Source organism: Delphinus delphis, chromosome 5 (genome assembly GCF_949987515.2).
Source record: "Delphinus delphis chromosome 5, mDelDel1.2, whole genome shotgun sequence".
NCBI classification, from domain to species: Eukaryota; Metazoa; Chordata; class Mammalia; order Artiodactyla; family Delphinidae; genus Delphinus; species Delphinus delphis.
This window is the reverse complement of record NC_082687.1, coordinates 109,333,777-109,350,849: the sequence shown is the minus strand read 5'-3', so window position 1 is coordinate 109,350,849 and position 17,073 is coordinate 109,333,777. Positions and strand designations below refer to the sequence as shown.

The 17,073-nt window shown below is 37.0% G+C and overlaps 1 protein-coding gene across 1 annotated transcript; it reads right to left on the bottom strand.

Annotated features, from left to right (window-relative positions):
• Positions 1 to 558: 558 nt before the first annotated feature.
• On the bottom strand, positions 559 to 15,534 carry RRH (retinal pigment epithelium-derived rhodopsin homolog). The gene is made up of 7 exons (XM_060011835.1): positions 15,268 to 15,534; positions 10,058 to 10,248; positions 8,386 to 8,485; positions 7,694 to 7,847; positions 6,600 to 6,768; positions 2,408 to 2,586; positions 559 to 1,108 (listed from the first exon to the last, which is right to left on the bottom strand). Exons 1-7 carry the CDS (start codon positions 15,371 to 15,373, stop codon positions 994 to 996), a joined length of 1,014 nt encoding a protein of 337 aa, XP_059867818.1. The 5' UTR covers positions 15,374 to 15,534; the 3' UTR covers positions 559 to 993.
• Between the last annotated feature and the right edge of the window lie 1,539 nt (positions 15,535 to 17,073).

Below are 17,073 nucleotides of genomic sequence, written 5' to 3'. Positions count from 1 at the left end.
GATATTTTCAGGAGAAAATTTTATAAGCCCAGTTTTTTGCATCTTCCCAAACTTAGAAAAGCACTAAAAACATTAACTAAGATATCTATTCCTTGCTATAGCAGTAACCTTCTACCGAGATGTGTACTTGATTGCACTATATACTGGCCTCCCACCTTACCTCTTTGGAACAGTCCTCAGAGCTTTCTTAAAGACTGTTCTTGGAATATAAGCTTGAGGTTGGGTCAAGTAAAATTTTCCATTTCTTTCTTACACTGACTATTAATTTTTTCATCAATAAAACAAAAGATAGGAAAAAAACACAAACATACAAAAACCCTCACTCTGATTAAACTTAATTCTAGTGCCAAATATATGGAAATAATACACATGAAAACAGTAATTAAAAATGCAGAACACATAATAGTATACACAGATTATAAACTGCTATATAAAATATATATGTGCATTGACTGATGTGATTTAAAAGCAATAGTGCTTAATATTCATTTGATCATTTTTATTAAATAGACTTAATAAATAATTGCATTAAATTTTTTAAATTGTGAAGTGCTAAAAATGTTTTCCATTCTAGCTGGGAACATCCAACAACTCATTTCAGTAATTATTTATTAAAGACTATTACTTATTATTAATAATTTATTCTAATATTAAAATAGCAGTTGTTTCTGATCTAACGGAGGGACCAGGCAAGGTACCAGGTACAGCGTAATACATGCCATGATAGGGAGAAAGAGAAGAGGCCTTAATCTCATGTGCCTCTATTCACCAAAGGAGATAAGCAATAAGTTTACATATAAGGAAACAATGAAACATTCCCTACAGTGGCCAGTGCACCAACAGAAGAACTTATAAACTACACGTGAGAAATCTACAGTCTATTAGGACAATCCTCTATGTCTGCATTTGATTGAAATGGGCTCAGATTTTAAGTGAAATTAAATCATTAAAAAAAAAAGCAAATGTTTTGATAATGTGTGCTTTCCTCTTATTTCAGACTTTTCCAGAAGTCAGTGGGTTTTGGGGTACATCCATTGGTAAGATACTCTCCATGGGCATTGCTTGATGAGTCTGACATTTGAACATGGCAAGCATTGCCCTCCGGAACCTACAATAAAAAAGGGAAAATCTGGCATTACCCATGAGGACCTGGCACTTTTAGAGTACTCTCAAACATGGCTATGATGCCACTACTACCAACTGGCATCTCCAGATAAATTTCTGCTTCCAGCTTTAACATCTGCTGTTGAGACCCTTGGTCAATGTATCAAGCGTATGACACAGTTAAAGACCACTTGTGCACCACTGACTATTAACATTGAAGACACTTAATAAAAACCACTAATTATGTCTAAGAGGGTGCATCTAACGTCATTTGCAAGGAATTATTTACTTGAACTAAGGATGTGTATTTCATGCATTTGTTCTTCTGAGCAAAGGCCAGTTTCAATTAAGAGGAGCTTGAGAATGCCTGACCTTTCCTAAAGAACTACCAAGAGACTCTGAATTTAAAATGTGTTCTTTATGCTTCTTATGCAGTCTGCTTCTTAAAAGTTTTTATGTTTCTTCATATATCTGTGGCTAAAGTTGCTTTCCTAACGTGCATAAATACGTAAGTGTAATAGAAGCAGCACTGGCATTCCAGGATCAAATTACTTCACCTCTACTGAGATTTTTCTGGTCAAATATTTAAGCACAGTAGATTGGTTCATCCCAATCTACTGTAGATTGGTTCATCTACTGTTACATCTTTAAGCAGTAACAGGAAATGAAGCAGTGTAAGCTTCACTGATGAGGCAAGAAAGAAATCCTTGCTCAGAGGCTCAACAAAGGGGGGAAGGGGAAGATTCTCAACTATTCTGAGTGACTACACACTCCTGAAGCCCTTTATGTTAGCACTGAATTTTTCCTTGCATTTGAATGATATGTCTTCCTCCTAGTAAATATACAACTATGCTACCCACTTAGGGAGTCCAACTGGCCTTGCTTTGTCCATTTTCCAGTAATAGAACTACTCTCTTCTTTGCAAAACCAATTCCATGTATTTTAAATGGGGTAACCATGTGATCCAAGCTGAGCTCACCATTGACCATCCAGGGCCACTTCTGCCAGAAAGCCATGTGAGACGAAATTCACATTTGGGGATGCTTAGCTTGTGGAACTTGGGTCTTGAGTTACCCGTGATTATCTCGCCTCTGTGTAGGAAGAGCCTGTCACAGAACTGGAGCCCTAGACATTTAAGGTCCTAAATGCTTCTCAAGTTGCATGAACCAAATAACTTTTACATTCATCTGAAGTGAGTTTCTGTCACTTACCTTCCCAAAAGTTTTAGAACATTATCCATTGCCTTTTTAACATTCTTTCTGTATACTTTTTTTAGTTGAGAACCATTTTAGACATAACTTACTTTTTATTAGCAATCACATAAATACAGGGATTGTAGAATGTAGAAGATTTTGCAAACAGTGGAGCTAGGATGGCCACTGAGGGAGGAATCTTCTTCGGGTCACCAAAAGAAGCCCATAAGCACACGATGGAATAAGGGGACCATGCCACCAGAAACATGAGTATCATTATCACAGACATCTGTAAAAGAAATCAATATTCGCCAAACCCAATATCTAAAATATCAAAATAACTAATATACCTTAAACTGCATGAAAAATTATCTGGATTGGAACTTGAATAAATTTATGTTTTTGAAGACACAGAGGAAAAACTGAATTTTTCCCCTCATACTTTGCTAATGTGCCTGAGGTCATCTATAACAAGAGCTTGTGAAATGGACAGACTGGTGCACCAATGTAAAGAATGCCGGCTTTCTTTTGGTGAGCTGGGGAGAATACAAAAGCTGGCCTGGATGACAGGCAGAAGGACCCACTCCTGGCCCACTTGGAGTAACTGTGCTAGGGACTGCTGGTGTTGTGCTTTCTTTTCCTCACTCTCATCTGCTAATCTAAAAAACAACTTTCTAACTCTCTAAACTCAATGTGAAAAAAAAAAAGTCCTCTATTGAGTTCAGGGAATTCTCATACAGGCCATTTGAGCTTGGTATATAATAAATCACATATAATACGTACAGTGCAGATAATTTTGTAAAGGAGCTATCCTTATATTTTGTTTGAATGAAAAATTATAATTACATTGCTCCCTCCTGATTGCCCACTAAAAAGATAGAAAAGGTTTAAAAAGACATAAACACATAAGGTCTGAGAACCACAGATTAGACAGCTCTGTAAAAGTTAAAATTTAATAATCGTTAGACAAGTGGCATATTACTTATCAGACTTGAGAATGATTTAAAAAAAATTTTTTTTTTAATTTTAAAGAGCCAGGAATGAGGGAAAATCAGGTACAGGTGAATCCACTCCACAGAACTACAGAAAGCCTCAGGAATTGGAGATGACAGTTCTGAATGTGGGGCTGCACTTGGAACCTAAAACACAAAAACTCATTAAAATCTGCAAAAAGAAGCAGTTAGACTTCTGAATCCCCTCTCTGTTCAGCTAGGAAACAGCCCCCTCTCCCCAGAAGAACCCCAAGGGTCAGTGTAAGAGAGGGTAAAGCAGGGAAACTTGAGACTGGGGAACACCGGGCTCAGCTGAGAGCTGGCGTACTGTCCTGAAAAGAGGGGGGCTGCACGCTGTCCCTTCCCTGCACTGAGCCATGAGAATGTGGGTACACAGACTTTTATCTCCTACCCAGAAAGGCGAAAGAATCTTCTCGCCTTGGAAACTGACCAGCCCAGAAGAAAATATCCAGAGGTACAGATCATTAGAAACCCCCCTCTCCAAAGACATATCCCAGTGAAAGAGCACAGCAAGAGCTCACAATCAACTTTTTAGCGCATCACTCTTAAATATGCAGGGACAGTCCCTGATCACCAGACATTGAGGAAACACGCAAACTGACAGGCAGAGACCAAAACAGTGCAGGAACTTGGGGGAAAAAAATATGTGATGAACAGAAGGAAAATGTAAATATATACACAATATCATCACAGAAATGAGAGAAGATACACATGCATTAAACAAGAAGAGGACACTATCAAAAAGAAGTACAGAGTATAAAATAATGCTTCCATCTCATCTACAAAAGTGAAAGCAGAATTTTAAAAATGCAACAGGAAGGTTGAAATGTATGGGCAGCCAGGGTAAGGGTGAGGTAAATAAGGTGAACTGTGCAAGTGCAGGGTCAGGTCCTGTCTTTATTTAATATTTTATATTTTGTTCAATGTGGATTTTCTCCATAAATTTTGATCTTTTAAAATACTGCACTAACTACTTGATTTTTTGATTACTGAGCTTTTTGGCACCTGCTTAAATTTTGCACCCCAGGCTTGAGCCTCACTCTCCTCACCCAATCCCAGTCCTGGACATGGTTGCGGAAATCTCTCAGAAAGTAGAAACAGGGACTTCCCTGGCGGTCCAGTGGTTAAGACTTCGCCTTCTAATGCAGGGGGTGTGGGTTCGATCGCTATTTGGTGAGCTAAGATCCCACAGGCCTCCCGGCCAAAAAAGCAAAACATAAAACAGAAGGAATATTGTAACAAATTCAATAAAGACTTCAAAAATGGTCCACATCAAAAAAAAATTTTTTAAAAAGAAGAAAGTAGAAACAAAAACAAACAAACAGGGGACTTCCCTGGTGGTGCAGTGGTTAAGAATCCGCCTGCCAATGCACAGGACATGGGTTCGAGCCCTGCTCTGGGAAGATCCCACATACTGCAGAGCAACTTAGCCCGTGCACCACAACTACTGAAGCCCGCACACCTAGAGCCCGTGCTCCGCAACAAGAGAAGCCACTGCAATGAGAAGCCCGCACACCACAACAAAGAGTAACCCCTGCTCACCGCAACTAGAGAAAGCCCACGCTTAGCAATGAAGACCCAACACAGCCAAAAATAAATAAATAAAAACAAAACAAAAAACAGAAATAATGCAGGAGAGAATATTTAAGAAAATTAAAAGACTAATCCAGGAGATTAAATACTCAAATAAAAAGAGTTCCAGAAAAAGAGAACAGAGAAAACAAAATGGGAGGTGAAACTCACCAGAGAAATAATACAAGGAAACTCCCAGAAGGGAAGACCTGAGTCTCGACATAGAAAGCATTCACCCAGTACCCAGCACGTGGGTGAATGAAGAGCCACACCAAGGCGTATCGGCGTGACATTTCAGAAAACTGGAGACACAGAGAAAATCACAAGCTTCCAGAGAGAACGCAGATCACCGGAATGCTGTCAGCCTTCTCAATAGTGACACCTGAAGCCGAGAGACTACATAGAGTAATGTCTTCGAAATTCTTTGAAAGTCATTTTTCTACTTAGAACTCCGTACCAAGCAAACAATCGGTCAAACATAATCGTAGAATTAAGACATTTTCAGGCATGCAAAATCTTAAACATTTGACTTCCTTGTGACCTTCTCAAGACTCTATTAGAGAATGTGTTACACCAAATGTGAAGGAGTTAACCAAAAAAAAAAAAGGGAAGACATACAATTCAGAAAACGGGTGATCTGACCTATGAGATAGGTCAAAGGCATTCCCAGCTGGTGACAAAGGAGATGTGGGGATGCTGGCTTCCTAGGTAGTCATCCTAAAGAACAGCCAGTGTAGACTAGGGCAAGAGATCTGGCGGGTGTCAGGAGGGTAGCGCCAAGAAAAGGATAAAGTCGACCTAGTCTCTGATGTATCTGAAAATACTAAGAGGAGACTGAAGCCTCTGGTGGAGAGTTTAGAGATGAATTAGTGACAGGTACACAGAAGAGTCAGCAAACAAAGCTACAGAGAGAGAGAGAGAGAGAGGGAGAGAAGAGAAGGGGAGAGAGATGAACAGAGGAAGAGAAAGAGAAAGGAATGAATTGTTAACTCCAAAGGGGAAAAAGTTGTATAAAAAAAGAAATATAAATCAGAGTCTTACAGAGATTTTCAATAAATAAAATTTAGATAATCACAATAATGTAAAATTGGCTCTTCATCTAACCAAATATTAACATTTTACTGATAAGATGAGAGATAAACGCTGGTGGGGAGGAGTAGGAAAGGTTGGTGGTATAAGAAAAATTTTCTTTGTCTATAGTAGGAAATCAAGAAGTAACAGCAAAGAAAAATACCTAAAACAGGGCTCCCCTGGTGGCGCAGTGGTTAAGAATCCGTCTGCCAATGCAGGGGACACGGGTTCGAGCCCTGGTCCGGGAAGATCCCACATGCCATGGAGCAACTAAGCCCGTGCGCCGCAACTACTGAGCCCGCACGCCTAGAGCTCATGCCTCGCAACAAGAGAAGCCACTGCAATAAGGAGCCCGTGCAACGCAATGAAGAGTAGCCCCTGCTCGCCACAACTAGAGAAAGCCCACGTGCAGCAACAAAGACCCAACGCAGCCAAAAATAAATAAATAAATAAATTTATTTAAAAAATAAAAAAATAACCCAAAACAGCAGATAAGCACATCATTTAGAAATACGGAGGCCAACACCAGAAAAAAGAGCCAGAGAGTGAGAATCGGGAGTTGGGGAGAGGTGACTGCAGGGGCCAAGGAACCATGTCCATGTAAAAGCTTGATTACAAAACCTTTTTAAGGATTTTAATGTCTTACCTTTGTTACATCTACCTGATCTGACCAATCTCTGTTGAGATACTCAGTGCAGTTACTAGTAGCATGATGTTTAATGGATCGAGTGACATGGTAATAGCAGTAAAACATCATTATCAAGGGCACAATAAAATTTATTGCAACAACCATCATGGTGTAAGAAACAAAAGATCTGAAAGTAAGAAAAGGAAATAATTAAATCATGACATTAAATCACTACTTATTTAATATACTAAATAGAGTAAGGGAAACAGGATAATTATCAGAAATAATACTGGCACTGTCCAGCAGTCATTATATTATTAAATAGCTTAGGAAGTGCATTTGACTTTGAGTTCATTTGGACTAGGGGTTGGCAAACTATGACCTGTGGGCCAAATCCAGCCTGTCGCCTGTCTTTGTAAATAAAATTTTATTGGAACCACATTCATCACATACAGTCTAGGGCTGCTATCACAGGCAGAGTTGAATAGTTGCAATGGAGACAGTCTTGCCTATAAAGCCTAAAATATTTATTTTTTGACCTTGCACTAAATCTAAAAAGTTTTAGATTTAGTTTGAGAGTTAGAAATTTTCTATTTGCTTTTCTTCATAATCTTTCATTTCCTTTAATAAACTAAATTACCCCCTTTTCCCTGGTAAATATAGGAAAGCATCACTGATGAGCAAGCAAATCCTTGCAGTGACTGTGCTTTTGCTGCATAATTCTCAGGAGATGCTTTATTACCAGATCATCTAGAAAAGAAAGGCTGGACTTTTGCCAGATCTGCACACTGTCTAGCTCCACTAACACTCCTTTTCCCCGTCAGGTCCTACCTCTAAGGTGCGGACATTGGAAGGATTCTCTGTTTTGCCTTTGCTGCCAGAAGATAGAGGAAGGAACAGAGCAGGGGACAAGGGGAGCTGGATGGCCTTTCCTTGAAAATAAGCATAATTCACTTTTCTCAATTCATCTCTGCTGTAATCATATCATCTATACCAAGGAAGTTCTTTGTCATCTCTGCATGAGAAACATTTGATCTGACCTTAAATTTGAAATGGTGAGAAAATGTCTACACTAGAAGCATTTGATTATAAAGTGTAAACATGTCTCTTACACATCATTTTTCCGCCAGTTTATGGTACAGGTGGCCCCAGTAGGATCTGGGGCATAACTAGCCCACCCAACAATAGGCATCAAAGCCCAAAAGAGGCCATTGAACCAGGCCCCCAGAATCATGCTGATGTAAGTGTTGGTGGTCATTCTTCTTCCTATTAACAAACATATGGAACATCAAAGTCATTTCCCAATGATGTGATTCATATCTTCATTTTGTTTTAACTGATTATTCAAAGTTGTCATCAAATAGATTCTTCACAGAGCACTTTAGTTCACACAAAGCCTATCTACATGAATTCACATTCTGAAAAAAAAAATGACATTTAAGCTGAAACCTGAATGATAAAATGATCAGTCAGAGGATAGAAATGGAGAAACACTAGGGAAATAGCATTTACAAAGACCCCAAAGTGGGAAAGGGTTTGGCTAGTACCCCAAAGTGAGAGGACCCCAGAACACACTGGAAAGGTAGCCCAGGGCCAGAATGCATGGGACCTTGGAGGCTGTGTTATGAAATTTGGGTTTTATTCTAGGTATAATAGAAAATCACTGAAACTTTCAGTCAAGGATTATCAGAGAAATATGACTGACCGTGTTGCAAGCCATACATTTACATTTTGAAGTGAATGTGTATCGAGCAGTACTTAGGCAAAAATGGGTTCACTGAGAAAGCTGAGAAAAGTGCTGTACCTGCACCAGGACAGCAGATGGTCAGGTATCGATCCACAGCCACAACTGTGAGCAATCCAATACTTGCCATTCCAAAAAAGATATTCAATCCAGCATAAATCTGAAGATTAAAATTGGAAAGATTGCACCATTCTACACATCCTCCCAAGAGACATTTACACTTTTATCCCATTGCTAAAATATATTTTAAATACACTGAGAGTTTTTTATTTGACTAATTTTAAAATATATCATCTATTGTCAAATTATAAGTGGTTTAATAAAGGCATTTATAGAAAATGTTTTGAGACTTCATTAATTAAAATAAACTTTTTAAAAAATGTTAAGGCTTAAAGTAAAACTTCTATACATACTCTGTGGAGTCAAAAACAAACCATAAATTAAGTGCAATGCATATAACCAACAAAAGACTGCTACTCAGAAGATAGACAATTCAACAGGCTGAAAAGACAAACAGAAAAATGGGCTATTAACACAAGAGGAAACCTGCATGTTTATGACATAAGATGTACAATCACATTAAGTCTTGAAAGAAATGCAAATTATAAGATACTATTTTATATCCATCAAAATGCTACAAATTCCAAGTCTGACAACCCCAAGTGTTGGAGAAAATGTGGAGTAACAGAAGTTCTAGCAACTGGCACAACCATGTTGGAGAGAAATCTGTCCACATCTGATAAAACTGAAGATAAACATTATCTACAACCAAACCATTCCTTTCCTAGTAATGTATCTAAACTCTCACACATTGCAGAAAAAGACATGTATGAGAACAATTTATTGAAGCCTTGTTTGTGGTTTAAAAAAATTGGAAACAGGGAATTCTCTGGCAGTCCAGTGGTTAGGACTCGGTGCTTTCACTGATGGGCCCTGGGTTCCATCCCTGGTCGGGGAACTAAGATCCCACAAGCCAAGCCACACGGGGCAGCCAAAGAAAAAAAGAAAAAAATTTAAAAAACCCCAAACAACCTGAAGCACATATTGCAAAACATTAAGGTTTGACAAAACTGGTTGGTGCACACATGGGTATTCCCTACTCTCTACTCTTTTCATTTTATTCTCTATAGTTTTAGAGCTTAAAATAGCTAACTGAAAAAAAAAAAATAAATAAATAAATAAATAAATAAAATAGCTAACTGTTTTAAAAAATCAGGCCAAAAGTCATTAATGCAAATTAATATTAATTTATTTTCTTGTCAGTAAAAATCACCGTAGATATATTCACCAGCAATTCTCTTGGAGAACTTTCCATAGAAAAAAATCAGCAACATGTTGTTTAACTACATTACTTAGATATTATGACACAGTCATTATTTTATTGTTTCAAATGAAAGCAGAGTATTTCTTTTTGAATTTGTAATATGCAAGTTTTTATTTGAATATGCAAATGTTCACTTTTCTTCTCTAGTTGACTACTAATTTTGTGTTAGTTTAGTTTTTTCCTTTGAGTTGGGGAAATTTTGAAAATATAATGATGGCGACTGATTTCATTTCTCTTATTAAGGAATATATTTCCCAGTCACTCCTGAAGCCATTTTTATTAAGAGCACCATATCTATTATCCTACATAATCTTATTTGATTGAAACCCTTGGGATTTTTTAAAGACATTTAAATGTACATTTTCTTAATCTACTTTATTTTGCTTTGATTCTAAAGATCTCCAATACCTGACATCCTGCATATCCAAACTTCCAACTTCCATGCAGATCTGAAGCAGCAGACATGGGGTAGCCAATGCTACTGACCCCTATATCAGTAACAGCCAAGTTAATGATAATTGCATTTGTGGGTGTCCGAAGCTCCTTGTACTTAATGAAGATGCCCAGAACTATTATGTTGCTGAGAACACTTATCATACCTGAGAACATAAACAAAAAAATCACACATTTTGTTTAATTTGAATGTGTAAAAGTAGAATCAAATTAAATATTTAAGCTCCTTCAAAAATATAGCAAATCCATTTTGGTTCGTTTATTTGAAGAGCTTCAGCTATTCTTCAAGCTAGTTGTAATATCTTCACAGCCCTTTTGTAAAACAGAAATATAAAAATTAAAGCACAAAGAATCTACAAGTTGCCTAAACCAGCACTAAAGACTGGTGTTAATGTCATCACTATTGATCACTCTGTCCTTGATGTTATTCCCTTGCATGTCATGATACCACCACCACTGATTTTTAGGATATACATATGATCATACAATCTCCTTTGGCAGCTTAATTTTCTCATCCTCCTTCCTGAAGCCTGAGGCTCTCCTTTCTCTATAGTTTCTCAAGCCTCAGCTATCATTCTATCCTAACAGTGCTTCTGTCACTTTCCATCCCTGAAATATGCTCCAGTCCCGCATCCCTTTTCATACAATTCATTGCCATTAAACATTTATTAAGCATCTACAGTATGTAAGATCATATGACTGTTTCAGTATCACTTGAAACTCAACATGTTCAAATCTAAATTCTTTATTACACACACACACACACACACCTATAGAAGAATGCACACTGCAAGGTTTGGCTATCCAGAGAGGAAGTCGGACTGGCTTTCAGGTCCACTGAGAAGCCTCACAGGCCATATCACCCTAGTCAAGTCTCCACAGCCTGGGATCTGACTTCTAGACCTGCAGGTCCAGAAACTCAATGTTGTCGGTGCCCCAGAATTGGGGATTCAGGTAGACTGATGACTGAAATTCTTAATCTGAATGCCAGTGTTTTCATTTACAACAAGAAATATTGTTGAGTGGACTGGATGTGCATGTCAGCCTGTTTAACACTCCCTACATGCAACAAAGGATGCACACATTTCCCATAAGCCAGATGTGGGCCATATTAGGTTCTAACAGCTGAGAGAGGCTAGAGCTATTACCAGATTCCTAGGGGGAAAAGGAGGGGTAAGGAACAAAAAGCATAGAGTGGTGTTCACCATCATGAAGAGAACTCTGGTGATCAGCTCCAGCTATTGCCAGAGAGAGGGAAGGTTTCCAAGCACCAACACCCAAATGTATCAGCTAAGGAAGAACTTCTATTATGTCTTGGCACCTTGGTCAAAACTTCCATTCAAAATCCTGTTATACTAATCTTCTAGATTCCTGTTCTTTCCTCCTGCATGCTGCTGGCACAATAAACTTTCTACAACATAGAATTAACCAAGGCTCTTCTCAAAACCTCCAACACACCCCAACGTCTGCGTGATAAAGTCCACATGTCCCAGCCTGGTATTCCAGGCTCTTTGCCTCAATCTGTTTTTACCCTCTCTAAGCAAATTTTCACACTTGTCAAACAAGCCCTCCATCTAATTATTTATCAAATGCACCAGGCTTGTGGTAAATTTCGACTTTCATTTCTCCCACTTGGAACACCCTACTCCTTTCCTCTACCTTTCCAAATGCTACCCTTCAAAATTCTGTTCAAGGCCAATTCTGCCCCAAAGACTTGTCCTCTGCATAGTATCCTCTCTTCTCTAAATTCTCAAAGTACTTGTTTATATTATACTTTACCTTATGTGATGCTATATTACTTAATTCATATATGCCTAGTCTTCCTGTGTAGATTTTAGGCTTCTAATCATTTCTATGTTGTATATATGATATATAGCAGATTTATTTAATAAACGGACAACTAAAACTCATATTGCTTAAGGTCTATTATTCCTGCAAGCATAATTAAGGCACAATGATATCAAATTTGATGATTCTTTGGCTCAATATTTTTGCATCTAGTATTGTAGCTCCAAAAAGTTTAGTGAATTGAAGAGTCTTTCTGGGCTAGTTACAGATTTGATGATTTTTAAGTCAGATAAAAACACAGTGCAGTAAATTGTTGCCTACCAAATATGCAACCAGAATAAAGTAATTGTGCTTTGGGGGCGGTTTTAGATATAACAGGGAGAATGAGGTAAATTTAGCCCTTTTTCTATTTTCTCTGCAGCTGTCTCAAGCACTCTACTTTATTTCCGATCTGTAGGTGTTTTCTAATGAGTAGACAATAGATCATTTAGTAGTTAGGTCTATGTTCAGTTAATTTCCCCTTGGCTTCTGTGGCTCTCCTCCAATCTCTTTGGCAGATCCTTCTTAATCCACTTCCTGGCCTTTCTTTCTTCATCTCTACCTTATTAAATATATGCATTGTCCAAGTTTCTGTCCTGGACCTTCTTTCTTTTCACGTTCAATATACACTCAGTGATTTCACACAGATCCAAGGCTATATGCTGTTACTTTCCAGATCAGTCTCATAAAATTCAAACTCATGTGCGCAGCTTTTTACGGGACTTCTCTCAAACGGAACCCAGAGATTTTCTCTCTTGACCCAAACATGTTCTTCCCCAGATGTGCTCCCATCTTGATGAATAGCTTCACCATCTATCCAGTGGCCCAAAAGAGAAACCTAGATGTCATCTTTGATGCTCCCTCACCTTCTCCCCCAGTCTCCACATCCAACCATCAATTCTAACTTCTAGCTCTTGAATGTGTCTATCTCCAATGCTACTACTTCCTCCTCAGAGTCTTTTAAATCTTAATCACACAGGGGCCACCTACCTGGTCTCTTAGCTACCACTACAGCACATTTCTAAAATACAAATTGGATCATGTCATTCAGTGATTCCCCTATCACCTTTACGGCTTAGGTCTTTCATTAGCTGGTACACAGCCATCCTCTCAGCCTAGTACCTCTCACGCTTCATCCTACAGGTCACCCGTAATGAATCTATTTCAGATCCTTAATTCACCATGCCCTCTTGCTCCCCAGCATTGGAGCAACTGGAGAAAGGGAGAGTGCTCACGTTGGTAACATTTTTAAGAGCTACAATCTGAGAGAAATGTTAAATTAAAAATTAAATTTAAAATGAAAAATCTAAATAGGCTCTTGGTAAAAGTAACAAATGAAATAAATGCTTTGACTAAATTCTTTTCCTCACGGTTTTGGTTTCGATTTGGACATTTAAGTGAGTTTTGTTAAAGGGAAAGATTGGGGGTCCCAAAGAACAATAAACGTTTGAACAAAAGCATAAAGAAGTTAGATATGCTCCCTTCAGTTCATCTACTAAAAACACAAACAAACAACACGTACTCATAGTATTGATAAAACTGATCCTTGTGATTATACCTGACGGTTCTAGAGTCGAAATACCTGAGTTCAAATCCTGGCATAGCTACTTAGTAGATGTGTGTGTTGGGAAAGTTATTTAGACTCTTTATCTGTAAACAGGGAAAATAAAATTTGCTTACTGAATTAGCATAGGATGAATTATTCTGTACATGTAAATATTTAGAACAGTGCTTGGTATATACCAAGTATTCCAATAATAACATTAGTAGTGGTAGCAGTAGTAGTAGTGGTGGTGGTGGTGGTTGGAGTAGTAGTAGCAGTAGTAATAGTAATTCTAGTAGAAGTCATCATTGTCATCATAGTAAGATTACTATTACTATTACTATTACTGTTACAGGGGTAAGAACCAGCAAGAATATTTTCTTAACAGGAAAATTTCTTTGCATGCTTCTTTTGTAACCAGATCAAAAAAGATAGCTTTTCTTGGTCATCTACCAAAAACTAACTAAACCAAAAGTTTGTATACAAAGTACTTCTATGTAATTGTGATAAGGAGCTTATCTCTTTAAGTAGCATATTGTTTTCTCCTTTCTGTAGCAACATCAAAAAAAAATTCAAAAAGAAAACAGAACTTATCCAGTGCTTATCATACAGAGGTATTCAAATGAAAAAGTTGGCTGAGGAACCACATTTTCTACCACAGAAGTAATACTCTGAATTATGGGGAAACTAAGCAATTATAAAGAATAAACTGGGTACAGTAGGATTTGTTATGTTTTTACTCTACTTTTGAATATATTTGAAAATTTTCATAAGTCAATCCAAAAAATAATAAACAGTTACTTCTAAAACTCATTACTAAGCATAAAGTTGAAAATGAAGTGACTGCTAAGCATAAAATTAATACCACAATTCAACCTATACATAAAAAAAGGTAATCAGAGAACTTCTATTGTCAATTTCCCCATTCCTTTTTTTCAGCCAACAAGTCTTTATCTTAATGCAATATATGCATCAATGAGTGTGTGTATGTGGGAAGAAAGAAACATTTGTCCAACATATACTGTATATATCACTTAGGTATATTTGTGCATTATTTAATTTTACTCTTCAAAACCATTGTGACAGTAGCTTATTCTTATCCCCATTTTACAGATATGAAAATGGAAGAACAAAAAACTTGCTCACTGTTACAAAGATACTAAAAAATGAAAACCAAAGCTCAGTTTTCCAATACAGCATTCGAAAATGAGCTCAATTTACAAACTCTGTCCTCAGTGACAATACACTCTGCTCTCTCTTTTTACGACTTTAATTTTCTTTCCAGGATCTTTCGATCTTAACTAGATTCCACCACCAAGGACAAAATTACAGAAAGTATGTATGAGAATAGTAAATGCTATAAAAATACATCTTTGCCATGGTACACACTATTCCCCAATAAAAACTTAATTTGACAATGTAATAACCAAACATATGGATAATTACTCATTTTATAAAAAACTTTTCTCAGCCCCATTTCACGGCTCTCACTGCCTATCAAAATTCAAAATAACTTGTTATATTAACCACCATTAACAATGTTTCCATTTATTTTCACCTACATTCTCTTTTTGATCTTTACAGCCAGGAAGTAGAGCAAGTATTATCAACCTTATTTATCACATGAGCACCCCAACTGAGAAAGGATAAGTGACTTCTCAAGGTTAGCCAACAATATAGAACTTGAAACATTATCTCTGAACCCATGCTTTTTCTACTACCTTATGCTGAAAACCTCTGCTTTTCTTCACTTATTCAAAAACAAAATAACTATTAATGGAATAAACATCCATACCTGCCGTAATCAAGTAAGCTGCAACAATATTGTGTTCAGTCTGTGAAAAGGTCGAGCCGTCTTCATTCTTAGAGTCTGAACTGTTCCCTAAATTATTCCTTAGCATTTTGGAGGGAAGATATCAAGATAGCCTTCATAATGGGCCTTCAATATCTATGAAATGTTTCAAAAGCCACCTAGGGAAGAATTTTCAGAACCAATCATTTCCACTTAAAGACCTCAAAGAAGGGCCTTTTCATAGAGGCCCTCCCTTAACAAATTTAATTGGGCTAAAGAGGAAAGGATTTTTAATTCCCAGAACAAGGGAAAAGCTTATTAGCAAAATAAAGAGAAATAACAAGCAACACACATTTTAACCAATTAGGGCATCAGCTTTATATCCAAGGAGATTATCAAGTGCACACATCCCATTTAAACAATAAACAAACTCAGAAAATCAGATCAGGACCTGACCTAACTGATTTCTGCGGGAAATCAGTTTCAAAATTAAGAGCCAGACTTACTGCTCTAAAACTATTCAGATTAAGGTCCCTGTTTTCTGTTTGACCCTTTCAAGTTTTCCATTTCAATTCCTTTTGTTTTTTCCATAACAATTTAAATCATTAGAGTTAAGTAAAGAAGTAATCTCCCCCATGCTTCCAAATTTTACTCCCCTAATGGTAATAATATTGTTCGGTGTATATTCTGCTTTTCTTTGCTTGCAGAAACATGTATTTATACAACTGTTTGAGGTTTCTTCCACTATTTTTTTCATTCTTTTCAAAAAATGGGGAGCTATGTATATATAAAATCATTCTGTAATTTGTTTTCCCCGAAAGCCATACCATAAATTCCAGGTCAATAAAGCATGAATATAGCATGATCTACTTTACAATTCACCTCAGTTCATTTACCCTACACTTTGATATGCACAAGTAGTTAATCTGGTAATAATCATAGCATGCACCAGCAAAGTATCTAGATTCAATAATTCATCTTGTAAAGTACTGGGCAATTCTAATATTCTGGATTATATTGTTATAACTGCAAAAGTGGGTAACATAAGTGGGTGACAATCTAATATGAACATTTATTGTTAGAATAATATATCCCTATACCTTTTTTCCTCATATTCTTTATGCCATGTAATATAAAAATCTTATTCTTCTCAATACTGAATTTCTAAAAATCATAACTTTACAGAAATGCTAGATGCACCAAAGTTAACAGTGTAAGCATATAACAGAACCACTAGAGGGCTATATTTACCCACTTAATTTAATTTTATAAATCTTAGAATGGCACAGCAAGAAGGGACTGGATAATCCTTTTGCCTCAATTCTCAGTTATACACATATATAAACTGAAGAAGTTGAAATCAGGTTGGTCGATCTGTCCCAGATCCCATAGCTACTAGTACTCAAATTTTTATAAATGTAATGAAATATTTGTAAGTGTATCTATACTAGGAAAGTGAATCTCTTTAGTATTCCAATATCAAAATATTTTCAAATGACCCTAAAGCAATGAACATAGTACGTAAGATGACCTCTCCCTGTTAAAAATCTATGGGTTGTTAGGTTTTAAGTCTCTTTTCTTTTTTTTTTCTTTTTTTGCATTCACCATTCACTCAAAATTTTTTGAGTTTACTTTGGTTCATACTCCCTTCCTCTTCTGTAATGGATTATGCCTAGTTAGTTTTAGTACCCATTTAAACTTTCCAGAAATAATTTTTTCTATTTATAAGAACTGAAGAGGAGAGATTGGTTCAAGATGGCGGAGTAGAAGGATGTGCGCTCACACCCTCTTGTGAGAGCACTGGAATCA